The sequence below is a fragment of the Beta vulgaris genome, chromosome 6 (genome assembly GCF_026745355.1).
Source record: "Beta vulgaris subsp. vulgaris cultivar EL10 chromosome 6, EL10.2, whole genome shotgun sequence".
NCBI classification, from domain to species: domain Eukaryota; kingdom Viridiplantae; phylum Streptophyta; class Magnoliopsida; order Caryophyllales; family Amaranthaceae; genus Beta; species Beta vulgaris.
In genome coordinates this window covers 21,323,014-21,349,444 of record NC_079207.1, presented here as the reverse complement: position 1 = coordinate 21,349,444, position 26,431 = coordinate 21,323,014, and the positions used below count along the sequence as shown (strand labels likewise).

Sequence of the window (26,431 nt, the reverse complement as noted above, 5' to 3'; positions counted from 1 at the left end):
TTATTACATTATTATTACTTATCATTATAATTATTATTTAATATTCATATTATATTGTTTAAATATTATTTATATATTTATTACATTCAATTTAATTCAATTTAATTTAATTCGATTCGATTCAATTCAATTCAGTTCTGTTCAGCTCCAATCAGTTCAATTCAGTTCAATTCAGCTGTTTTATGCCAAAGAGAACAGGCCCTTACTCTTTTGTTTAAGTAATTGTCTTTTCATGAACTTTTTTTTTTCTTTTTTGACGGTCTTTCCATGAAATCAAATTCAAAAAAAGTCCTCTAATTTACTAGTTATGTGGAAAATTTTCCAGGCTATCTATGAATGAAGGAGGAATTTAGAAATCAGTCAACAGAAAATTATCTCCAGTAGTATTTACAAGGGCATTTACAAACTTGGATAATATTTGTTCCTCAAGCGCACCACTCTTCTCACCTTGCGCTCACTTCTCTCGAAGCCACGGCACAACATATTTAAGCAGCCCAACTACTAGAACATCTGTTTCGAGATTGCCAGATTGTTCAAAGAATTTGGAGTTGCTCCTTAGGAATTGTGGCTTCGAATGGCATAAACCTTCCGATTCAGGAATGGATTAAGAACTTTTTGAACTTGTTCAAAAAGAAAAAGAAAGAAGAGGGATGTCCATGGAAATAGACTTTGTTTCTACCTTGTGGGGAATCTGGATCCACAGACCCGGAGAGAATAATGAGTATAATCAAAGATCATTCTTTAAGAGCCGGGAAAGAAAAAGGAAATCGGAAAGAGACAACAGGTCAGAGGGATCAGTGCTTGGAAGCTGAAGATCCACACAAGCTCGAATGGTCTATAGGGAAGAAGGACGTAGCCAACGTGCAAACTATTGTTGTAGATGGTGCATGGAAGAAGAATGCTCGTACTAACCAGTGTCAAGCGGCTATAGCATGGAAGAACCTAAACAAAGATCCTAGAGAAGAATCAGCGACGAAGATTCTTGCGAACTCTGTTGTTCAAACGGAAGCTTATTCGGTTTTGAAAGCGATCTCGGATATGGAATGGAGAAGCGCGGGTCTCATAATAAAATCAGATAATAGTGAAGTTATCATGGCACTAAAAAGCAAGCTCGGTACAAATCAAAACATTGACAACATCATTCGAGACATTAGGAGAAAAGCTAATAGTTTCTTGTTTATTTCTTGCATTAAGGTAAGTAGAGAGGAGGTGAAATTAGCCCATAATCTTGCTATTTTGGCAAGAAGGAGCTAACCTCCTTTTCTATCCTTTCTTTACCCTTTGTCAAAAAAAAAAAAAAAAAAAAAAAAATACACTACTATTGGAATTAACTGTGACTTTTAGGATAATGCTAATTAGTAGTGACTTTTTTTTATCAAGACAGACAATTTATTAGTACTTCATATATTTGTAAGAGTTCAGACACTTAACCATCGTGCATACGAATTACCTGTAACTCTTCAGAAAATAGCAATTCACAAAGTTATGTCTTGAAAGATTTTTGCATAATTATTCAACTTTTTTCAGTATTTTTATTTACTTATTTTAAGTAATTATTTGCAACTCTATTACTTCCAAGTTTAACTAATTAACAATATCATTAGGAAAATATAAGGTATGCAAATTTTAGTCAAAAGGAAAGGACCTCGGCATCACTATTAAGCATTTCCTGTTTTAATTGGAGCTGAATGATCAAATTATGCTCCTTCAATTTCTGAACCAACTCATCCTATCAGCACATATAGACAAAATTTTGATAGGATACGTACGCTACAGCATTAAGAGGAGACTGAACATTCGCAAAGAAATACAGGAAGCACGATTTACACATGAAAAAAACTGCACATTCGCAAAGTCTTCAAACTTTGTTACTGTCCAGCGATCATCTCTTCCTCTTTGCAGCAGATTTTGATCCACGACCACCTCTCTTTCCTGATGCTGGCTCAGCAGCACCTCCCTTGCCTCTTCCTGTCGAGGCCTTTTGAGTCTTTTTGGTGCCAGAACTTCCAACACTTTTCAAGTCCAATTGTACTTGGATCCCTAGAGATAGCCAACACATCACTCGTTAGAAAATACGGATTTTAAATTCAAGCCTGTGAAGTAAATTTGCCAGAGAATATTAGTACTACTAACCTTTTGCATGGTTACTCTCAAGATCCAACTTGATTTTTTTCCCACCGTCAGAATCCTCTGCAAGGAACAACAAGCATATGACATTCTGTGTTAGGAGGATCATAGAAGCGTTTTGAGCATGAAGCATACAACTATCATATATAACGTAATGGGCTTATAAGGTACACCTGCTTACTATATTTAGATTTTCACACTATCACGTATAGTAATTGTTGCTATCTCGTTCACAAACGCTCACAAAATTAACACAAGCAAAAGATAGAGGATGAAGTGGAAACAAGATGAGGAGACAAAGTTCAAAAAGGGTCATTGATATTATGGACACATTGTTCTAGCATGCCTAGCAACCTACACATCAGAATTTTAGATATAGGGAGCTAAACTTGCTTATGGGCAATAACCCCAATGCATCAAATCATTAGGGGGAGCTTGTTTGCTAATGTTGTTGCAAGGGGTAAGACGCGATCCCTGTCCCATGAGAAGAAGCCTTATATGGGAACATATAACATATTTTTTCCCTTGCGGAGAGAATCTTCCAAAAGGATTATATTTTCTAGAAAAACGGATTATCATGTAATATGTGAAGGAAGGATTATATTTTCACTAAAATGGGTTATAATTTCAGTGTACTCATGTAAACTTTATTCCACACACACGCACACGCACACATACGTACGCGCACACACATGAACGCACATGTATATTAAGGAAATGAAAGAGCAAATAAAAAGGTCTCCAGGTCTAAGGAAGTTCCTTTCTCTTTCATGCATTTTTGTAGCCATTACGCATGAAAAGCAAGGAGTTAACTCTAAATAAAGAAACCAGGTGTGATCTTTTACCCAAATCATCTGCATCTTCGGTGTTTTCTTCCTCATTTTCCCCGTCGATGTCGCCATTTGCCTCGCCGACTTCGTCAACAGGCTCTAAGATAGCAGCAATTCTCTTCTTTGGAGCCTTTTTAAAACCAGGAAGGGTTATCATGTCTGCTGTCCGTACCACACGCGAACTGCTACCTTCTTTATATGCCCTTGTTAGAGCAGATTTAACTGCTGGCAATATACCTTCTGTTGGAGTAGGGTGTCCCTGATAATGTACATAAAATAAAAAGAAGATTCATATCAAAAGTTCAGAATGCAGTGTAATAAACAGTTCTATAGCAGATACAACACCTGAAATTTCGACAACTCCATAAGCGTCTCATAGTCGTCCATACTTAATGAGTAAGCATCCATAAATTCAACAACTTCTTTTGCAGCTTCCTCCTGTGAACAGCGAAAAGCATAGTCATTAGCTGCAATTTACAAATAACAGTTCTAGTAGCATAGGGATATCAAATAACAGGCTAATAGCACATGCCCAAGTAATTTAAAAAGTCCTGACCTTGGGAAGAACCCGAAGTGGTTCAGTTAATTTTTTAGTAAGAAGTGTAAGGCAATCAAGACGTAAAGTTCCCCTGCAGATCATAAAAGAAAAACTACCAAAGGTAAGGAGAATAAGAAAAGTAAACAAACAGCAAACATTTAAAATAAACTTACAATATGAAATAAAATATGCTTTGAATTGCAAGGCAGTACTACATTGATAAATTTGAAGATGAAGTAAAATAAACAGCAATTTTCCATTAGCTTTTGAAAATAAATGAGGGAATAGCACAAAGTTGCTAAGCCAGATAAGAGGATAAAATACGTACGTAAATTGGTCAACAAGTATACTATATTACATATAAAGACAAAAGGCATAGAAGTAATAAACGGAATCAATTTACTCAAATTTGACATATACTTCCTCCATTCCATTATAATTGCATAGTGATGGACCCATGATGGAAGCAAATCAAGCCCGTGTAGTCAACAATTTTTGCTCGCATACAGTTATTCACTCTCAGTGATAACATCCAATATTTTTATGGGTTCTCCAATGAATTAACCTGCGTTTTAGTGATTTCTATACTATACCACCAATGTTTTTTTCCTTCCAACTTACACTCGAACTTTTTATTTGTTCTATGTTGTACCTCTTCACTAAGTCAACACAAAGTTTTCTGTTAATTTTATTACAATCAGCTCTTTAGACTTACATTAGTAGGAAATTTTTCCCACAAAAAATATACCCTGATGCTCCATTTGTCCAACCCTTTAAAAGTCAGAAGAAATTTTCTCCGTTCGTAAGTCTAAACAATTGAAAATAAGGAACTGATGGAAACTTAAAGTTGAGTTAATCAGAACAAATAAAAAGTTCAAGGATACAACTTAGAAAAAGAAATTTTGGGGGTATGGCATAAAAGACACTGAAACACAAGGTACCGTATGAGAAACCCTATTTCTAGTGTCGATGGCCACAATAAGTATAATAAAATTTAAACAAAGAAGAATTGACTACAGAATGACTGAGTACCATACTACGCATTGCTCACAATTAGCACACATATAACTCAGAGCAACAATGCGTGCATAGTTGCTGCAAATAAAGATTCTAGATGGAAAGAAACATGTAAGGATGTAGCCTTACCTCCCTAAATAAGAGTCTCTAGATGCAAGCATATGGACATGAAGATCCTCCAAGATCCTTGAATTCTTTCCCATAGTTGAATTCTTCCCGAGCCAACCACCAAATCTATTGAAGTTTCTTTCACCCTGCAAGCTACATGTCAGGTCCATAGCTACACATGATCCGTGAAGTTACATTCAACAAGGCGACCAGCTATGTCATCACAATGTAACATCAGATTATTCATAATAAGAGCCAAATTGCAGTTATTTGCTCCTCGGCACTTCCCATGGTCATCTAAACTTGGCGCTAGACAAAAAAAACATAAGAAAAACAGCAAACAAAAGTACTCGCTACCTACATAAGTACACAAGCAATTCAACCTTTGAAAACAGATTTAGATGAGAGAACTCAATATTATCTGGTATTTCCAATCAAAATAGACTTGATATAATTGGAGGGCTGAATCTCTTACTGACCTTCACTATAGCTTTAAACTTCTACATATTTGGTGCTAAAAATCCCCATGCTCAATGCTTGGTACAAGGTCATCTATTGAAGGATATGAGTTTACATGTACTTATATGAGTTATATATGAACATATCCCAGGTAAATGTCCACGCTAATGTACTTCTACTCTCAACAATGTGTTTTTCCACATTGATTTCTGTTGCTACTCTTGCAATCTAAACAGGTGGTAGTGAGTGGAAGGTGAATCACTAAAGAAAAACAAGTACTATCTCCATTCCAAAATTGTTTCTACACATTTAGTGTACTCTCTACTTTTCTTTATTGTTGGACCCCACACCCAGTGACTAACATTTCTCTCTCTACTTTTTACTTCCCTAAAAGATTGTGATGTTTTCGTGATGAAGGGAATCCTTGAGAGTAAAAATGTAATACCATTATGGTATCATATCTTGGCTGCATCATCACAAGATTTGCAACTTGACTGCTTTATAAAGGTTTTTGAGCTTACCACAAGGAAAATATAAGGCCACAACAGCTTTAAACCATTTGTCTTTCCCAGGACAGTGGTTTCACATTGTTACAACGACTGCAACCACATCCAAGACTTAAAACCACGATTATCATGGACATTCATGTGTGACATCCTAAGATGAAATTGTGCACAACCTTCAGCTCAATCTATGGCCCTATACAAAACGAGCCGTGAAGTCAATAACTTTTGAAACCCACAGTGGCTCAAATTCCTCTGAGGGCACGCTTGGATTGGGAATAATGGATCAGAGAGCAATAAAAATCATTCCACCCCAATATAAAGAAAATGAAAGTGAGTTAGAGATGGTTGTAAGGGGGATATTGTATTATCGTGATGAGAATGGAGGGAAAAAAAGAAGCTATTACCCTCCAAATGAATATAATATTACTCTAGGGGGTGCTGGGTAACTATTACCCCCACAATGAGGGTAACAATTCCCCCCATTCATGACCTTTTTTTTCTTCCCAACACCAACTTATCCTTTTTATCACTTGTTCTTTCTTCATAATCACCTCTAACCAGTGGTGGATCTTAGAACTTTTTTATCGGGGGCCAAAAGATTTGACAGCAATATTTATGGACATAGATACGAGTATTAGATATGGGTACGGATCTGAGTATTCAATATGGCAATCTAAAAATTATAGATACGGGAACACCATCCTAAAGTTGGACAACATGACTTTTTCTTTATAGATATATGATATTTGTTTGATTTTTAAATATTTGCAAAAAGAGGAAATAGGAAAGTCAAAGTTTAAAGCTTTGAATATTATAAACTAAAACATGTATAAGAAAAAAAGGAATAAAGATAAAACAAACAATAGCAATTAATAAATTATGAAACAAAGCCCTTGAAAGAAAAGAAAGAAATGGCACATCACTCATCAACACATGGATTACAAAGAAAATAAACATCAACTAATCAACATCATTTGGCAGTCTTTCGCAACGTGTGGGTTCCCCACTCCCCCTTCCCCATTTCTTCTTTCACTTTCACGGGTACAACCAGCTTGCTATGAGCTATAATAATTTGGGCTTTTATTTGTTGGGCTAAACAAAATAGCACGCTGTATTGGATTTTTTTTCCCCAACACCTTTTAGGGGCCAGACACGGTCCTGTCCCTTGAAAGGTCCGCTTCTGCCTCTAACCACCTTAATTTTCCTTAGTTTGACTTTTATTACCCTCTTAATGGCTAATACACTACCCTCAATCTAAGCATGCTCTAGATGTCACACCTAAAGATTTTATTACTTTTATCTTAATTTCCCATGTTTGAACTTATCGATAACTACACCTTCTGAGCTTATCTAAACTTAATGGCCCTTATCCGAATATATCTACAACAATTGAACTTATTTTCCATGTATAAACTTATAGGCCATAATCTGAACTTGTTTCTTGCTGTGAATAGAACTTGGTAGCCCTAATCTGAAAACATTAGTACTTAGCTTCTGTTTTTGGGTGGAAAAAAAGTTAAACAAAAACAAAGGTTTGTCCTTTTCACCTGAATTCCACGTATCCAAACTTATTGACTATTACTTAGATTCTATTTTTCGGGCGGAAAAAAAACTTTAGCAAAAACCAAGGTTTGTCCTTTTCACCTACAATTCCACGTATCCAAACTTATTGTCTCTAATCTGAACTTATTTTTAGTCTTAAGACAACTTGGCATCCTTCACATGGACTTGTTTGAACTTCCTTGAGCTTATTAGCCTTTCTCTAAACTTAATCAATTTTATTTTTTCTGAAAATCTTCTTAAAGTTGAAAAGGAAAAAGCCTCAGCATCAAATGGGACAAGGAATAAGGAAGAAAGGGAGTACGACAGTAGACATTAATGATGGAGCTGTCTGTGATATAAAAAAAATCACTTTTTTACGAATGAAAGAAAACTATGATCTCAATAAGAAGATTACGAGACAAAGTGAACGTTTTGCACAAAAAGTAGAGGTGAACATATACCTGTGTTAATGTCTCCCTCTGTCCATGCATCAATGAGGCACTAAAGAAAGAAAATATAACATAAGTTAAACCCGAAGAAGAAGCAACAGATGGGATCTATTCATATGTTTGGATAACAAAAGTATTAATACAATGATATCAGAGTGCATACGGAATTATGCAGGAAGAGACACAGCTACTTAGAGAGAGCTGCCACTGCCTGTATCTTCTGATTTGTACATTAATAATATCTCCATTAGCAATTGATTCAGCTACACGGGCAAGACAGCTCATTCTTTTCATCCCACTATCATCTTTCCCCACAGAGCTTGGCCGATAATTAATGTAATTTTCCTGTCACATGTAAGAAAGTTTTGAAGCGAAAACAATCACAAGTAGACAAGCAAATAAGCAACGAATCTTTAATATGCACTAGGCAAGCAATAGATTAGGTAATTCCTACTTCCTACTGTAAGCTACTAGCTATCATTAAAATGTCACCATGTGTCCACATCAAATCCTTCAACCATTTCCTTTACCATTACTCATATAATTTCAGATGCAAATACCATAACGGCTAGGCAATTTCAGAGTACATAACATCCAGTGAGGCGAAAAAGTTGAATAAAAAATTCCAAAAGAGAAGAAAAACCTGGATAAGAAGAGGAACCAAATCAAGGTCACTCATGCTCAAGTCAATCCGTTCATCCATCCTCAACTTCCCACCATTAAAACCAAACAGCCTGCAACATAGTGTCACATGAAATCATTATTCTCATTAAACAATGCAAAAAGACTCAGCAATCATTATCCTTTGACTGTCCTTTCTTCTCAAAGCATATTAAGACAGAATATCCAAAAGGACATACAGCTTACAATTCATAATTCATTTTGTATTTGTGCTTACAAGTGACTAAATGTAGATTGCCTGGCCATGAAACCACTTCAAATATTAAAATCGAAAAACACGGAGAATCCGTATATTCAAGCAACATAACCTACGAACTGCAGATACTCAGACTCATTGCCTTTATGCCTTTTCTCCCCTAACTTTCATGCACATCAGTTTTTAGGGGTGAACAAATCATAGATAAGCAAGCCAATCGAGAAACGAGGACTTTACAACATACTTATCCACAGCAGTAAATGGTGAAATGTCTTCATCCTTAGCACTGCTAAGAAGGCGTTGTCTAATATCATCATATTTGATAACTGAAGTAGACAAGCTCATATATTGCAGCTGGTTCACAGCCATGCGCATATCTCCATTACATCTCTCTGCCAGCTCTTCCAAAGCAATCTACACATAAAGATTTGAAACATTCAAACAAATTGGCCATTCTTTTCTTTAAGTCGGGGTACAGTGCATATGGATGAAAGAAAGAAAAGGAACATAGTGAGGGGAGCATGAGTAGGATGGAGGATTCTGCTTTCTGAGTACTACCTCATTCACTTGAAGCCCTTCCGCATTTGCAATCTGCAACAACCTTTTCGCCATCTGTCATAGACATATATATATAGTATTTTAGTTGGCCTATTGGTGCCTTGAAGCAGCTCAAAAGAAGTATTACAGAACATACTTTTCTTCATCACACGCTGTCAAGCAAAGCATGGTGCAACCTTCTTTGAATTTAAGGGACTATTTCCTATTGTTTTTTGCTTTCAGTTTTCATTAAAAAAAATGTAGGGAAACCGCAAAAGGTAAGTTTCAAGTTTTTTCGAAACAGTTTTAAACCTTATTAGCATGAGTACTTTTGAGCTCATCATATAACCAATACTCCCTCCGGTCTTTATTAGTTTACCCACTTTCCATTTTGGGTTGTCATTTATTAATTTACTCACTTCTTTTTTTCTGTTTTTGGAATGGTCCTACCAATAATATATTTTATCTTTACAATAGACTTTTTCTCACTATACTACTCTTGGCCTCAACATTAACTTCAATACAATATGCAATAAACTAATACTTTTTCCTTTTATGACCATAACTACTTCACCTAAAACCTTTGTGCCCAAAAAAGTGGGTAAACTGATAACAACGAGAGGGAGTATATATATCTTTTGAAATTTAAAGCACAAAGACTGGAAACTGCATGTGATATGGTAGTCAGCCGAACCAAGGCACACGAGATTCAGGGATTAAAATAATACCCCGTTCTTAAGAAAGAAGTTGGGGTTTAGATGGCTCTAGGACGTGCTACCTTCCATTTCCATTGCCTTCTAATTTCACTACTCTCGTCTACTATTTCTCTTTATCCTTTACTCTCTCCTTCCCTCTTCCCTCCCTCAATCTGATGCAAAGCATCTTCATGAGCATGCAAAGACTAGGAAGCCAAGTTCCATTACGACTTTTGAGTCTTGCATTATCTCTTACTAGATTAGTTGCTTTTCGATAAATCAATGATCGGCTACTGCTTAGTTTTAATTAATTGCTTATGCAATGTTACGAGTAATAGGATTAGGAGAATTTTTATTTCTTTAATATTTTTAGCTTTAAGAGCGTATAGGTTTATATCAAACTCTGTGATTTAAATATATACCATGACTTCCTTCGAATACCTATAATTGTAGTGATTCCAAAAATATCATACTGACTTCTGAGGGTTTGAATTTCATATCTTATGGAGGTAATTAACTCCATATCCCTTTGTTTTCATTTTCGCACAAAAAGTTACACAAAGGAAAAGAAATCTAGAAGATTGATTCTTTATCAAGAATGTTCAATGATGGAAATTGTATAGTTACCCTAGTCTTTACGAACTCATTGCCTTTTGCACGAGATTTTAGATAGGGTTTTTCATAGATCCATCTAATTGATTTTCATGTAAACGTGGGTATTGTACATTGAGATTGAGAAAATAGAAATGATTGGATATAGTCGATAATAATGTAGCGGGAAGAGAGAGAAGATAAATGTGGTTGGAGATAATGGATAATTTCACGTTGAAGATAGTAAAAATGTAAATGTGATTTGCAAGAAAAGGTCCCCTACTCCCATGCCTAGCGTAAATAAATTGGTAAAACCCGGGGGGGGGGGGGGGTAACCTTAAGTGATATAGTCAATAGCAAACCTCAAAAGAAGTTATAGTCAGCTCTTGATAGTTTCGTAAGAAAGGAACATTTCTTAGTGGGCAAGTAGTTAACGCAATTCCTTGTGGAACTAGAATCAAAATACAAGTGACCAAGAAATGATGTTGGCTTCAAGGGGTCTAATACACATTTGTGACCCAAGTTTATTTTCTTTCCTACGATCAAGAATAGTGGAATTGAGAAATAAGATGCCCTTGGCCTAAATCTATAACTTATCCTCACCTTCTGTCCCTCTCAATCTTACAAGATGCCCTAATCTTGGACTTCATGACCAGATGGCAAGAAAAACTTAGTGTTTGCATGGGATGAATGAGAATATAACCAAACAAAGGAGAGTAATAGTAAAATATATTGTTCCTTTATTGGGTATTTAGTTCAAGCCATGAAATGGAAAGAGAATGGTAACCCTAATCACCAAGAAATGGATTTTGTTGGGGAAGGGACGGTAACAAAATATGAGAGATACCACCAAGTAATGGTAATAGATTTAGGAGGACTCGAACCAAACAAGAAGAAAGTGAGTAGGCAATTCCATTTCTTGGAGCCTAAAATGGTTACTCCAAACATGCTCTTAGAATTTTCACTTTAAAGAGATCCTCAAAAGTGGAAATGAAATGAGCTAACTAAGTTTTCAAAGGCAATAGACTTGGTAATTCTACCTCATTCCCATATAACACAAGAAGGTCCATTGGGGCTCCATCTTCTTTTTTCCTTAACCGTTTATATAAGCAAATCCAAATTACCAAGAAAGCTAAAACCTTTAAGAATAGATCTCATTGAAAAGGGCCAATACGATATTTCGTAAAGATGCAATCCCAATAAGGCTTCCTTCTATTCACCTTATTTCCCCTAGCTTAAACTCTCTAAACTTATTGACACTTTTTTATGCCTAAAAATATTTTCATCTAACTAAAAAGAGTTTACGAGTATTAAAGTTTAAACAAGTTTCAAATAAGGACCAAAAAGGTTCATATTAGTTAAATATAACAACAATGTCAAAGTCATAACCGCAATTGAATACAGTTGGCTACATAAACCAGAAATTTATGTAGTCATCCATGTAGATCTACTATCTTATGTCAAGTGTTATAAGTTCTTGCACACTGATTTCCACTATCATTCTTCAAGCCCTCCATCTGCATCATCTTCAGCCTCCTTCGTATTTTGAAATAAAATCTCCAGTCCCAACTTTCTACCACTCTTACAGCCTTACAGGTGTATCCTCTATAGACATCTCACATGCCGGAGACCATCATAATCAGTGTATGTGGCATGTGAGAACCAAGATTGTGGGTATACCTGTAATTGACTAATTCAGCAAGATTTGGAAGACAAACAAAATACGACAAGATTAAAAAACCACACACTACCAATACAAGGGCAGACGAGATGCTCAGAAGGTATAACTTCATCTATCTTGGGACAAATAATACAAGGACAAACGAGATGCTCAAAAGGCGAAACAGCTCAATCTATCTAGGCACAAATCCTATAGCCATACTACTAAATTGTGGAAAGAACAATAAGAGTGTAGTGTTGATAGGTTATGAAAGAAGGATCAACGCATGATTTTCATTGACAAAGAGAAAGCTTATCATAAGGTACCAAGAGATGTGCTGTGTCGAGTAATGTCAACGAAGTATATACCACGTAACTATATTGACTTGTTTCAGGATATAAATCAAAATGTGGAAACAAATCCTAGGACTTGTGGAGGAGTAAAGTAGGATTGACTTGTGGAGGAGTAACTTAGGAATTCCTTATTACAACTGGACTTTTAGATGAACCAATAAGAGCCTATCCCAGCTGAGATACACTAACATATGTTGATTGCAGACGAAACTGTATTGCTGAAGATGGGGTTAATGCTATATTGGAGCAATAAAGGGAAAATTTAGAATCTCTAGTGTCTAGGCTAAGTCAGAGCATATACAAGTACACGGAGTGCAATTATAGTAATAAGAGGAAATCAAGCGAGGATGTAGTGATAGTGGAGGGTAAAGAGTTACCCATGGGTGGGTGTTTTAAGTATGTTGGATCAATTCTTATAATAACTTGAAGAGAAATTTCTCACATTTGGATTAAATTATGAACTTTCTGTATGAAGCTAAGGAGCTCCATGGGGCACTTCCGAGTTGTTTCTTAGTGATACTATGAGTGTGATTGACTCACTCTTTTTTGCTTCTATTTCCTTTAAGGAACTCCTCGTACTCCTTTTATATCTTGAACCTAATTCAGAATTGATTGATGATAGATTTAGTCTTCTAACAAAATTAATCCTTGTGTTATTGTACAATAACACATCATCATCTTCATCATCTGATATCAGATAAGGTCATTGTTTCCATTTTTCAGCATAGCTACATTTCAGAGTCCTGTTGCCGTTTCGCATAGGATTATGAGGTACAGTTCCTAATTTGTCAAAATACAAATCAAGCAAAATCTAAGAACTGGGCATGAGAAAACTATATCTAGTCTAAAAACATGTACAAAACTCAGTATCCGAAAAAGAGTCGTTAGGCCGACAATATTTAGTGCTAGCCATGCTGGTTTGGAGTAAGAACTAGCATGAAAGTCGATCTAATAATTACAAATCAGGACTTTCACATCAAATTGCAGACAATTCAATCTCTCTACACTTTGTCAAAAGTTTTGAGATATCAACCAGCAGATATAGCAAAACAACTGACAAAATCTCAACATAACATCCAGAAGCTGTTTGTTGCTTTTACAAATACCAAAAAGACTATACAGTGTAATAACTTACCTAGAAGGCCTGGCCATCTACTGCATCAATTTTCATAGCTAAAAACTATGTTACCTGTTGTTTTGTGGGCTTCCGGAAGTTATACGGCAAACAGTAGTTTGTAAGACTTTTCAGTTTCTGACTGTAGCGATCATTACAAATGCAGATAATTGGGATTTTGGATATCTTGATGCTAGCAATTAGGTCTGCAACCCCACCTCTATCACCAGCCGACATGCCATCAACCTCATCCATAATCAGAACAGTCTCGGGGTGCTTTGACCTAGAAGTTCAACCTCATTAACCAATAACAGACTATAAACCATGATTTATGAATATATGTTTTCAGCTAATGAACTAAACTAACCTATGCGGATTATCACGAAGTAACTTATTACTTATAAGCTCCTTTATGGAATTTGCAGTGCTTCCCCCAATTCCCTTACCAATTACCGAATCAGCCTTTCCACGATTATCACTGGCATTCACCTATAAACATTACTTAAAACAATTTAAATGAAGACAGAAGCATAATATCAAACATGTACCATGATTATGATTTTACTGATGATGATGGTCTGATGGATGTACCTCAATTGTTTCACACCCCAGCATTTTACTAACTAACTTTGCTGAAGTAGTTTTCCCTATACCCGGATTTCCACTCATCAAGACAGCCTTTTTCTCAGAAGAATTGCTTTGTTTTTTCCCTTTTCCTTTATTATGCAAAAATTGCTCATTCCAATTTGATAACCAATCATGAAGACCTTTAACCTGCAGCAAGCAACAACATAGACTAAATGTCTTCTCAAAAATTTACAGAAAGAAGAAAAACACAAGGAATAACAACTGTCCAGATCAACAAGGACATACAATTGTCTGATTGCCAATTATATCATTTGGAACTTTGGGCCTGTATTTTTCTGTCCATGTGGAGGAAGCACCTTCCTTTGAAAGATCCTTCTTCTTAGCAGGGGAAGGATGTGCTGAAGACTTAGGAGCCTTGTTGGCAGAAAAGCTTCCCCCCTCAGCTTCTGTTACAACCGGTTCACCAAGAAGTACACGAAAAAATTGAAAAATTTAAGTTTTGATCGACGAATAATGACAACCAAAGTATGTTATAGAAGATAGGAATAAACCAATCGGTAGATGCTTAAGTACATGCAAACATAATTATTCAACATTGCTAGAACTTAGACATATAATATGGCATGTGTCGTTTTCACAAACTTTCAAACTGAAAATTTAGCAAAGAAGAGTCCGGCAATCTTCATCTTGGATGCATCAACAATTTTTTTCACATGCAATATTATTCGGATTGTCATTTGAATTGGCATTATACATCATATTTTGATGTATATGTCCTCTCAACAAGCAGCACTTAGCGCATGAAACATCAAGTTCCCTCTCATTGGACTAATCCAGGTTTCAACTTTCAATAACTCCGAAGCTACAAGTTTCCCGCAAACGGCTAAGGGTTTTTTGTGGAGGGTGAGCAATGAAAAATGTTGGTCCTCCTTACCATGTTCATGCTGAGGACTTAAGCCACTTAGGCCATTGATAGGGGCACAACAGGCAGCAGCAATCTTTTTATAAGAGGAGACAAGGGTGGAGGTAGAGCAATCTAATAATTTCAAACAATTACATACACATGAAAGATTAGAGAGGACATTATGCAGTTACTATAAGAGAGTATTTGGTTGGGTGGAAAAGCGATTTTTCCATTTTCCTTTGTTAAATTTGTAAAGGGTGGAAAACAGTTTTCCCAAAGTGGAGCAGTTTTCTGAATGGCGGAAAACAATTTCCTTCTAAAAGGAAGGGAAACCACATTTTCCTCACTATTCTTCACCTTCCTCCTAACCATTTTCCCCCATTCATTTACATTCTTCTTTTTTTTTCTAGCTCTCCGTGCAAGGAACCAAACAAGGGTCTAAGCTAAAATTGTATTTTCCCTTGGAAAATGTTTTTTTTTTTTTGAAAAAAAAAATTCCAATGAAAACATTTTCCGTCCAACTAAACAGAGTCTAAGATCTTGTGCTGGGGATGCAGAAAGGCAGTAGTCAAATATTTTTGGTGCCCTTCAATATATATTAAGTGTCATGTCCCATTTGACATGATAGAATACACATATGACATGCCCTTACAATAAGTCAATGAAGTACTATCATGACACATGATGTAAAAAGATTGCATGTTACAAAGAAAGTGAAAATAAAGAGCAGTAAGAGTTGCCATGCATACTTTTCACATTTACATTCTGCTGAATGTTCTTTGCTGCTGATGATGGAGTGCTTTCCGATGGTTTATTTAAATTGTCTCGAGCAGATGTTTTTGATTTGTTGGATGCACGGATCTTATCGAATAAACCATCCTCTGTAAGAAAGGATGTTCTACATGACAAAGTAAGAAACTGGTGAGAACTCATAACAATTTGAATTGGAAGAATCAGCCGACGAGAAAAAGACCGAACCCTAATTCTTTCGCTTTAGCAGATTTCCGTCCCCCAATATCCTCATCGCATAAAAGATAATTCTGTGAAGCACAAAATTAGTAAACTGCAAAAAAATCTGGTGGGAACAGGCGAGGAGAGAGTAAAACGAAAAGTATGGGTCAAAGATCAGGGAAAGCAACCGTCTTCTTGCTGACAGATCCTGTCACACGACCTCCATGTCTCTTGATCAAATCTTCTGCTTCTTCTCTTTCCAAACTACAAGGGTAACTTGGAAGTTAATACACGTATATATACTCACAATTACTTCCTCCTTTTTTTTCTAGTTCTACCAATTCCAGTTTGCACATTTACCAATGCACAACTTTGAGCATTTATATCTTTAGTTGTGTATAAGTAACAATTATACAAAGTCGATATCGTAAAAATATGAATTGAAATGTATCTAGCAAGATAGCACGTATCTAAGCTTTTTCTTACATATAGATAATACAAGATGGTCAAGTGAAGCACGTGAATAATGTCAAAAGTTAAAATGGAAAAATCAAAATAAAAACAAGGGGCAATAAGAATCAAGATAAATGGGCATCCATTATGGAGCAGGGCAGAAAACGACCACCAAAGTAAGGTGCATGAAAACTGCAAAATCACAAAAGGATAACAACAATAATTTGTAACTCTATACCTGTCAAGTGTTCCAGAAATTACAAAAGTCAGCCCAGCTAAACAGTCAGGTGTGCCTTCAGGAACTTCCTGGACATAAAAGGGGTAAATGAAAATAAGGGAAGATTTTGGAAGACAGAAGGAGACTAAACACTTAAATGAGTTAGCACACCAGTCACTATTAAGACCATTTTATAGGAATATCAAATGCGTGATATTTTAGTACCTTTTCTCCTTTATGGGGTGGATCTTTTCTCTCGCCAAAGTTCATGAATCCGCCCCGTCCACCAGCTCCCCTTCCTCTTCCACTCGGAGCAGCGGCAGATGCTGTTCCCCTACCACGGCCCCTTCCAGCAGATTTGACAGGAGTTTGCGTCTCCTTGTCCTCATCCATTTCCTCATCACTTTCTTCAGCATCCACTTCTTTCTTAGCAATACCCCTTCCTGAATTTCCCTTAAGTCTTTTGCTAGGCGTAGCCTCAGCTGACTTCTTTTTGGTGCTAATTGGAGTAAAGTCGTCGTCATCATCTTCCTCCTCTACTTTCTGAACCTTCTTTGCAGGTGAAGGTTTAATACTAACATGGGTATCCTCATCTCCCTTCTGAGTCTTCCTTTTGGCTGGCACCTCCACTTTTTCAGTTTGAGACTTCTGTTGATCTTTATCGAAATATTTGCTTGTTTTCCTTCTACCGCCACTTTCTTCACCTCCCTAAATCGCATAGTAACCACGCGCAGAAATTTTTAATACAAATCTTTAGATTACCAAGATCATTTAAAAATAGTCCAAATTTATTGAATACCTTAAATCAACTAAAAAATAATTCCGGGGAATCATGCAATTGAACCAAAAATGGCAACAACAATACATAATTCAACACATCAAGCTCATTGAAATAAAGAAAAACCTAGCTAAACCTTCAATTCGACAGCGCTACAAATTGACATACACCAGCCCATCAAGTGATACTATAAAGATAAACAAAAAATAACAATTTGATTCACCAACCGCTTTCTGGGCTTCTGAAGTACCGGCAGAAGGTTTTCCGGAAGCCGGCTTCGTTGCGGCTGGCTTGGCAGCATTGGCACTACCCTTATCATTATCATGTTTCTTCATAAACCATTTCCTAATATCTGACTGCTTAAAAGAAACAGCATAAAGTTTAAAAAATTAGAAACCCACACAAAGAAACGAAAGAATTGCAACATTAATAATACCCTTTACTCACCATATCTGTAATGCAAGCAGATTAAACTGTTTCAGATTGTCCTGCCCAAGAAAATCTGCGGAAAATTAGAACCCTAGTACACAAAATTAGCACTGACAAGACATGGGTTTTCTTAAAATTCGTACGAAAATGGACATAAAATAAAATGGGGGTTGACTAAGTTTGTAAATAATTGGGTTCCATAACCATTAAAAAAATGAAAGATGAGAAACTGAAAACCCTAATGCAAAGGAGAAGAGTAACAGAAAGAAACCTGGGACTTGGGAGTAGTGTGTTACAAGCTTTTCCCGCTTCTCAACTGTTGGGCGCCTAGATTCTCAGTTCTCACACAGACACACACCACTGAATAGTGACACAACAACATACGATTTACGACAACAGGGGTAAAAGGTTCAAAAAAAAGTTTTGACAATATTTTTGGATTATTTGATCAAAGGTCTAGCAACAAGCCCACAACTATAGACAAATACATCATGTTTGGTTCATTTTATTTTTAGGATTTTTTGTCCCAAACTACCTTTAACTTTCAAGTTTTTGCGAGAAACTACCTTATAAAAAAATTGTTGTCCTAAACTACCTTAGTTCACAATTTTGTTGTTGACAGCTACCTTATGCCGATTTCCGGCGTTGACTTTTGTTTTTTCAGTTCAAAATTGTGGGAAAAACAAAATTACCCTTGTGGGAATTGAGGAGGGTGATTGTTTCAATTTTAGTTTAAGTAGAAGAGGAATTTAATGGTGGATTGGTGGTATAAAGTGTCACATAGATATGAGGGAGAGAGCGCGCGCACACCGGAAAATGAGGAAATTAGGGTGGGGAAAATTAAAAAAGGGTTTGAAGAGGTCAAGTGATATAATGTGACAATAAAAAAGCGGAAAAAACAAAAGTCAACTTCGGAAATCGGCCTAAGGTAGTTGTCAACAACAAAATGGTAAAAGTAAGGTAGTTTGGGACAACAATTTTTTTATAATGTAGTTTCTCGCAAAAACATAAAAGTTAAAGGTAGTTTGGGACAAAAAACCCTTATTTTTACTTATTTCATATCAGATCAAATTAGATAAAAAAATAAGTTCATATTAAATCATAAGAAAAGTTCAAATTATACTTATATTTAAAAACTTATTATTATTATCCTCTCAAAAAAAATTACTATTATCATGATGATTATTAGTATTAATAATGTTATTATTGTTATTATTATAATTACTAGTTCTGAAGCTCGTTTTGCACGGGATATTATTTATTTTATTTCTGCAGATTTTTGTTAACATTGTTGATTTTTTGTTGTTGTGAAATGAGATTTTTTAACACAATTTTATTTAATTTTTTCATTCTTTTTCTATTGCAACAATTACCACTTTGAGTAGTTTCATCTATTTGAATCATTTTACTTTTGGTATAAAAAAAAAAGCAACTATAGTTGACAACATCGCATACTTTATGTTAATAAAACCATCATTAATTACTTAAATTGCCTCATAGAGTTGCGTTTAATTTATTAAATATTTACTTATTCTCTACTCTAGTTTAATCCTCTATGCTAAACTACTACCCTTTTTTATTTTCTCATAAACCATGCCCAAACTCATTGTTGCAGTAGAAAAAGACATATAAAGTATTTGTTGTTTTACTTTAATTTCTAGATTTGTTATTGTGATATATAAATTTTATATTTTTAATGTTCAGTGGAATATTGTATCTAAGTCAATTATTAAATAGTATCCCAATAATTCGTATGACTAACAATAGCTAACACATTTTTTATATGAAAAGTACTCGAATGATACTTTAAAAAAGTAGAGGGTAAAAATTTAATAGATGCATGACATAAAGAATAGAGAAAAAATATGTGTGTTAGTCATACCTTCAACTTTTAATTATTAGCACATGAACACTAACGCATATAGAATAGAAGATAAGAAAGCAAAAAAGAAGATCATAATGATGGTATCATGGATAAATTAAATAAAATATAAAACTAACCTCTACAAATAATCGAAAATACTATTTAAGAGAAAAATATTTAAATCATGACCATATCAAGACTTATCAAACTTCCCCTTTTTTATGATATGTGATCTCAATAGCTTAGAAACTCGAACCTTGATTTTCCAAATAGTTTTAATAGAATTAAGTTCATTGAGAAAATAATAAGATCTGACATATAGATGTATGAAAAAGAAAAACATAAATAATTATTTACTACCTCCGTTTCCTAAAGATCTTCCCTCTTTCTGTTTAAGTGTGTTTCCAAAATATCTTCCCTCTTTTACTTTATTCCTTATTTGGAATTTTTTTCCCCTTTTTACCCTCTCATGTCTCTTTCATATGGTCCATCATTACATTATTAATTCAATTTTACTCTCTTTCTCTCTCCTACTTTAACCTCTTTTTTATTTGTTTATTTATCTTAACCTTTTTCTCTCTCCTACTTTACCCACCCCACACAAGTTAATTCTCATTTGTATCTGTAGTAATAGTAACAAGGAAGATCTTTAGGAAATGGAGGTAGTATACAACAATTATTCTAGGAATAAAATAATTAGTCAATTGCATAATACCTTTGCAATGTCATTGACAAACTTTCATTTGATTTTTCATGTAATGTCATCATGGTATGCTATAGGTTCAAAACTATATGTTTGTATTTTTAATCTTTATATATTTTAATTTTTAAAAATAAAATTTTGAAATGTATAATTGCTATTGTTACATATAATACGCTATTTTTATTGTTAATTTTATATGTATTTAAAATAAATTAGGGTGTATATTTTAATCTTCTCACTTTGAATCTATCTATTTTAAGTTATATTTTCTGACAACAATGCCCCTTCTTTGTTTGCATATTTACACCTAATACCTTCCCAAAATAATAAATAACTATTATTTCTTGTACTATATTGACCGATATTATCCCATCCAGACCCCCCTCTCCCCCCCTCTCTCTCTCTCTCTCCTCTTTGTCTTCATTTTTAAATTCTTCCCCTACCATTGACTCTCTCATCTTAAATCCTTATGTTCTTCAGCTTTATGGAAGACTCTCAACTACTCCCCCATTAAATCCCCTCCACTAAATGTTCCATCGTCTTTTTCTCTCATCTTGGGCTATAAATGTTCACATCAACCCTCTGAATCATCAATGCTCACGGAAAACCCTAGATCTACAACATCTCTCTCGTTCTCTTCATCTTTTCTGCATTTTCAGTGTCTTCATCTTTTCTCTTCATCGACTCTTCGTTTTTTATGGGCTCTTCGTTTTTTCTACAATATCAATTATCTTGAAAACCCTAGATCTACATATATAATTTTTACTGTAACTCTTTATTTTTTCTGGGCTAGCTACTAGTGTCACAACATTCAGATATGAGATTTACTCTGTTTGATCTATATTTTCACTTTGTTTAATTTCAACAATGGCTGAAAAAAATTACTTCTGAGATTTATGAAGAATATGAGGTTGTTCCAGACTCTGAAAATGCTACGAATGAGCCATGTAACACCGAGGAAGAAGAGGAACTCGTTGTTCCAGACACACCAGACAGGGAAGTTCCCAGATCCGAGCCCGAAATTGATGAATTCCCTTTCCCATCTCCTGAGAAAATTTATGAGAATTCGAGAATATATTTCCCAACTATAAAACTTGAGCATTGTCATCCTTCGAGGAAGTTCCACTAACTCTTTAAATTTTTGTTGAATTATTTCGAATTTTTAGATAGTTATAATGAATTTGTGTGTTGTTGAATTATTTTGAATATTTAGATAATTATAATGAATTTGTGTGTGGTATTTGTGCGCTGTTGAATTATTTCGAATTTTTAGATAGTTATAATGAATTTGTGTGCAGTATTTGTCTGCTGTTGAATTATTTCAAATTTTTAGATGTAGTTATGACACTACAAGAAAAACAAGCGACCAAAATTTACGACCAGACGGATTTCTCGTTGTAAAAGTTAAGAATCAACGACCAGGTCTTACATGTGATCGCTATAGCTAAATATAAGTTGTGGTCTGGCAAAAATCTCGTCGTAGCTATCAAATTCTCGTCGCAAAAACAACTAAAATGTCACCGAATTGAAAGCGGGATTTTTTTCGCGGGTCGAAAGAGTCTGAATTTTATTTACAACGACAAAATATTTTGAATCTCGTCGTGCTTGACTCACCCAACTAGTTTTAGAAGACTAAAATATTATTAAAACCTAATTAAAAAAACTTGAGAACTCACGAAAAACCCTTCGCCTTCCATACATTTCACTGCACAGTAACATTACATCTCTCTGACTATGGCGGTTTTGATAGACTCAAGCAATCTGAATCTTCATGCATGGTGAAATTTCTTGAAAATTCTGTCTTTTATCTCACAATTCAATTAGCTTTAGTCCAAAATTCTCAATATTCTGGGTCGAAATCACATATTGCGATTCAATATGAGTTCGAAAGCGTAAAAATTTTGGGTCGAATTTTGGTTCATCAATAGTTCAAAAGCATCAAAATTCTGGGCCGAATTGCCACTTGCGGTTCATTAGGAGTTCAAAAGCTTCCAATTTGCTCCAAGAATCTGATAATTTCAGCATCTTCTCGAGTTTAGAGGTTAGATATTTCTCATTGATTAATTTTTTTTTTTTGCAAATTGTGGATGTTTTGGATTTATTATAATATTTGTGTCTTTGTTTTCCCGATTTATATCTTTATTGCGCAAAAATTTTGGGTCGAATTCCCAATATAATTGGGTTGCTGCTTGTTTATGGGTTTGGGTTTATTAAATTTGCGTTTTTCTTTTTTTGCAAATTTCGTCATTGAATGATGATCTCTGGACTATTAGTTTTTATCCTTACCACATTTCACCTTAAGGAGGTCTTTGTTTAGCTCTTATAATCTTGTAGCAATCCCATTTGTGTGTTTTTATTAGGGAGTAAGAGGTACAAGAAAAACTTCAAAGTTCAAACCAACCAAAGAATCCCTGAATTCCTGAATTCTAGAGTGGGACTAATCAGACTGTTGAATGTTGATGTCTTTAGTAAACTATCTCAGTCTTGTGCACTAAGCTTCATTTTGTTTTATTTGATAACTCTATTGATTTAATTTTCATTATGTTAAATTCCTTCAAAGAAAAGGAAAAAATGAAACAGAAAAAAGTTCACCAATATTAATTTCCTCCACTGATAGTTGGCCTGCAATGATTTTGTCCAGTGCCTTTACTTTGGGACTAACTGCATCATTAACCATGCATCCAGAAAGAACAATTCATAGGGGACTCATCTCTTTCTCACTCTATGTAATCCCCCACATTTTTTAAAGGATTTTCATAAATATATTAAAGTATTTATGTAGTTATCTTTAAATCCAAATGAGTTTGGAAAATGATTTGACTTTTAAAAAGGGTTGACTATTTTTAAAAGTCAACTAAAAATATTTTCATAGCTTAATAAAATTGAAAATGTTTAATTAAGCATGTCGTAATAAAAGCTTTAAGTATTAAAAGTATTTATTTAAAAAGAAGTTTGATGGAATCGAAACTGCTAAAAGGATAAAAAGGAAAAGAGTCATGTTGATGATTAAAGTCCTAAGTTGATCATCTTATTAGTCATCAAATCTTTTTAAATCTTATCTCTTTTCCTAAACCTAAAAGGATTAGCCTTTATGTAAATATACTAAAAACCCAAATATTTTACCCTACACACTCTATTTCTCTCTCCTCTTTCCACGTGAGTTTTCTTTTCTCTCACCCGAATATGATTGGCCAGATTTCTCATAGTTTCGTTAATTTTTAGCCAAAACTTCCTTCTTGAAAGTTGTAGATCTCGAAAAGTTATTGAAGATAGGCTCAAGAATCACTCAATTCCGATTCTTATTCTATTAGTTATGGCCTCTGTAAGTTTCGCAATTCTGCTGCCATATTTCACTCGCGAATTCGGTATATTACTCTTTTTCTTCCTTTTTCCTTTTGATTATTTTCCTCCTTATTGTTTTGGTTGTTTTTCTTTTCTTCTTCTCTAAGATTCCATTAAAGTATTGGTTTTTACATTATTTTATTGTTATTAGCATGTTTATGATTTAAATTATGATTTTATATGAAGAATATATTTTCGGTTTTCATATGTATAAAAATAATAATTTCAGATTTATTATTTTCAGTTTTTATTATGAAAGATATGGTTTTTAGGGTTTTAAATCACTAGAAACTATATTTTAAAGTATAAAATGAGTTTTGATTAGAATATGATTTTTATATGCATTAAATTATTTTCAGAAGGTTTATAAATTTTTATAAGTCTGGAATTTCAGAAAGTATGTATTTTAAGGGTTTTTAATCACTAGAATAGTTGTACTATACTAGGGTTAAAAATAACGAAAGTTTAATACATAAAAACGATTTTAAAGACGTTTAAAAGGGTTTGGGACGTTTTTAAAGTTGCTGTAAATTTTTAGTTCAAAGTATTTACTTTGTTAATTATTTTATTTTCTAGGCGGAGAATTCATAGTAGGGGACTTTTAGAGAGTAAAAGTGGCCTACCGTTTCGTTTACACAAGGTACGTACATAGTCTACGTGCTATATGGTTTAGAAACATGCCTTAGGGATGTTTTATTTATTAGTATCATGTATAGGACCTTGTTGTTCATATATATGATTACTGAAATGCTTTACATGTTACTTGCCTGTGTGCTACATGTAACTAAGAATATGTATGAGTATGACTGTTTGATGGAAGTTTGATGCAAGCAGATAAGTTCAGTTTTTGGTATTAATTCGTGAGTGAATTAATGTAATAAGTTGGAATCATGTGTTACATAGATTCTTGGAGATTATTTATTTATCTTATAAGAACCGTGGATCTTATTTGGTAAGTATGGATTATACCTATATAAAGGTACGGATTTCTGTTGGCTAGGTTCAACAAAGGATAAAAAGAAATAAAAGGAGTCTTGATTGATAAGTTGTGAACACTTGTTAATCCAAAGATAAAAAGAATTTTGTTATGATTATGTGATTTTGAATTGTGTGTTATTTGGTTGTTGTGGTGTCAACACAATATATAATATGAATGCAACGTAAAGTGAAACGAGAATAGGTTATAGACTTTAGACTGGTGCACGTCTAGAGTTGGACATAAGGGTTGGGTTATGGTGAGCGTGCCATAGCTTTTCTAGGAATGGGTTGATCACCATCCCTTTTTATTCAAAGGTTCCTCGATATCGCAGGTCACTCTGAAATGCGGAGTCGCGCCCCCATTTCATTTTTATTGGCAGGACAACTCGTCCAATAACTATTCCATTAAAGTAATAAAATGTTTTAAGTTTAGTTCAGTAAAAGTTGTCTGCAGAGTATTACTTACTTATGTTATTATTTATCCCTGCAAGTTATGTTTGTAGTATCATGTTTAGGATTAAATATGTCTGATATAGTACTCAGCTTTGCTGATTACGTGCTTGTTTGTGTCTGTGATCATGGCTTTGCCTATTGATCCTGTGGTGATCCTTCGGGGGAGCAGAGTCAAGACAGCATTGACATTACAGGTTCGAAGATGCATACCATTGGGGAATCTGGAATGGAGAGGCTTTTGTGACATTAGTATTATTTAAGTTGTTTTCGTAGGAACATCTTTATTTAAGTTTGAGGTTTATTTAGTTGGTGTGTTTAAGTTTGACTTTGTCATTTGGTTTCATAAGTTTAATAAAGTTGATTTTTGTTTTAATAAGTTTTCCGCTGCAAAATTCTGAGTAAGCCGAAACGTTATCACACGGGCGATAATGCCTGGGTAATTCTCTAGATTTGTTATAAAAGTATTTTTCTAAAAAGAGAGAATTATCGGGGTGTTACACTCTAGTCATGCCATCCCATTCTCTCTTAATTTTTCACCTCTCCCATTAATATGAACCACACATCTTCTTCCTCAATAAACTCTCCCATCCAATTGTTCTTTCCATTGGTGATAATCCAATTGTTCTTTCCGTTGGTGATAATGCTCTAAATGAACCTTAATCATTGAAGAATTAAAAAGCAGAAGAAACACCGTGTGTCGCAGTCAATACTAATTTTACATGGAATAAAATCCACCTTGTTCCTGATTTGTGACACTTTTCCTTTAACTAATAGTGGTCCAACTGGGTCAGATAATCTAATACGAGAATTTTCGCTAGATCTGAAGTCTAATTCCACTGTTTTAATCAGAACTGGGATTATTCTAGGGAGCAAAACAGATATAAATAAAAATGTCAATTGCTCACAGATAGAAGACAAGCTAAATAAATCAAAGATAGAACATTATTAAGCAAAGATTAGTTGTGACTCACTCTAGTGATTAGCCTAATATAATGTATATCAAGAATCCCAGATTTGTTCGAGCTTCAGTAGTGGAGTAGAATATTGTCCTGACAGTATCTTTGTTACTACACGATTGACAGCTTCTGTATAATGAACCCCATCCCAAACTATCGAATGTGACACATTGCTGCTGTAAACACAAATTTTAAATCTTCAAGATTGAAGTGGAGAAGAGCTAAGCACCACAGCTGCAGATGCTAGACCCCGGCTGCCCACACGTTGCATCTTTGTCATAGCTGTATGGAGCCCCATGACCACAATAAGCTACAAAAGGGTTCTTGAATCCTGAAACAAATGCACCACATTGCATGTTAAACCAGGATGATTTTAGTTATAACAACTTGCAAGTAAACAAGCCCTGAAGGC

At 34.7% G+C, this 26,431-nt stretch overlaps 1 protein-coding gene across 3 annotated transcripts; it reads right to left on the bottom strand.

Moving 5' to 3' along the window:
- Window positions 1-1,624: 1,624 nt before the first annotated feature.
- Window positions 1,625-18,096, bottom strand: LOC104896137 (replication factor C subunit 1). 3 transcript variants are annotated; one of them, XM_010682842.4, is made up of 23 exons: window positions 17,995-18,096; window positions 17,742-17,796; window positions 17,522-17,650; window positions 16,742-17,224; window positions 16,538-16,605; window positions 16,035-16,110; window positions 15,874-15,935; window positions 15,645-15,793; window positions 14,277-14,437; window positions 13,995-14,177; window positions 13,771-13,892; window positions 13,479-13,686; window positions 9,012-9,065; window positions 8,698-8,867; window positions 8,220-8,310; window positions 7,740-7,921; window positions 7,589-7,628; window positions 4,642-4,766; window positions 3,514-3,586; window positions 3,303-3,395; window positions 2,973-3,216; window positions 2,134-2,190; window positions 1,625-2,040 (listed from the first exon to the last, which is right to left on the bottom strand). In XM_010682842.4, exons 2-23 carry the CDS (start codon window positions 17,742-17,744, stop codon window positions 1,883-1,885), a joined length of 2,931 nt encoding a protein of 976 aa, XP_010681144.2. In that variant the 5' UTR covers window positions 17,745-17,796; window positions 17,995-18,096; the 3' UTR covers window positions 1,625-1,882. The 3 variants fall into 3 exon arrangements, with proteins under 3 accessions (XP_010681144.2, XP_010681145.2, XP_057251914.1); XM_010682843.4 differs by having other exon boundaries at window positions 17,742-17,782; window positions 17,995-18,068; XM_057395931.1 differs by lacking the exons at window positions 17,522-17,650; window positions 17,995-18,096 and having other exon boundaries at window positions 17,742-17,971.
- Between the last annotated feature and the right edge of the window lie 8,335 nt (window positions 18,097-26,431).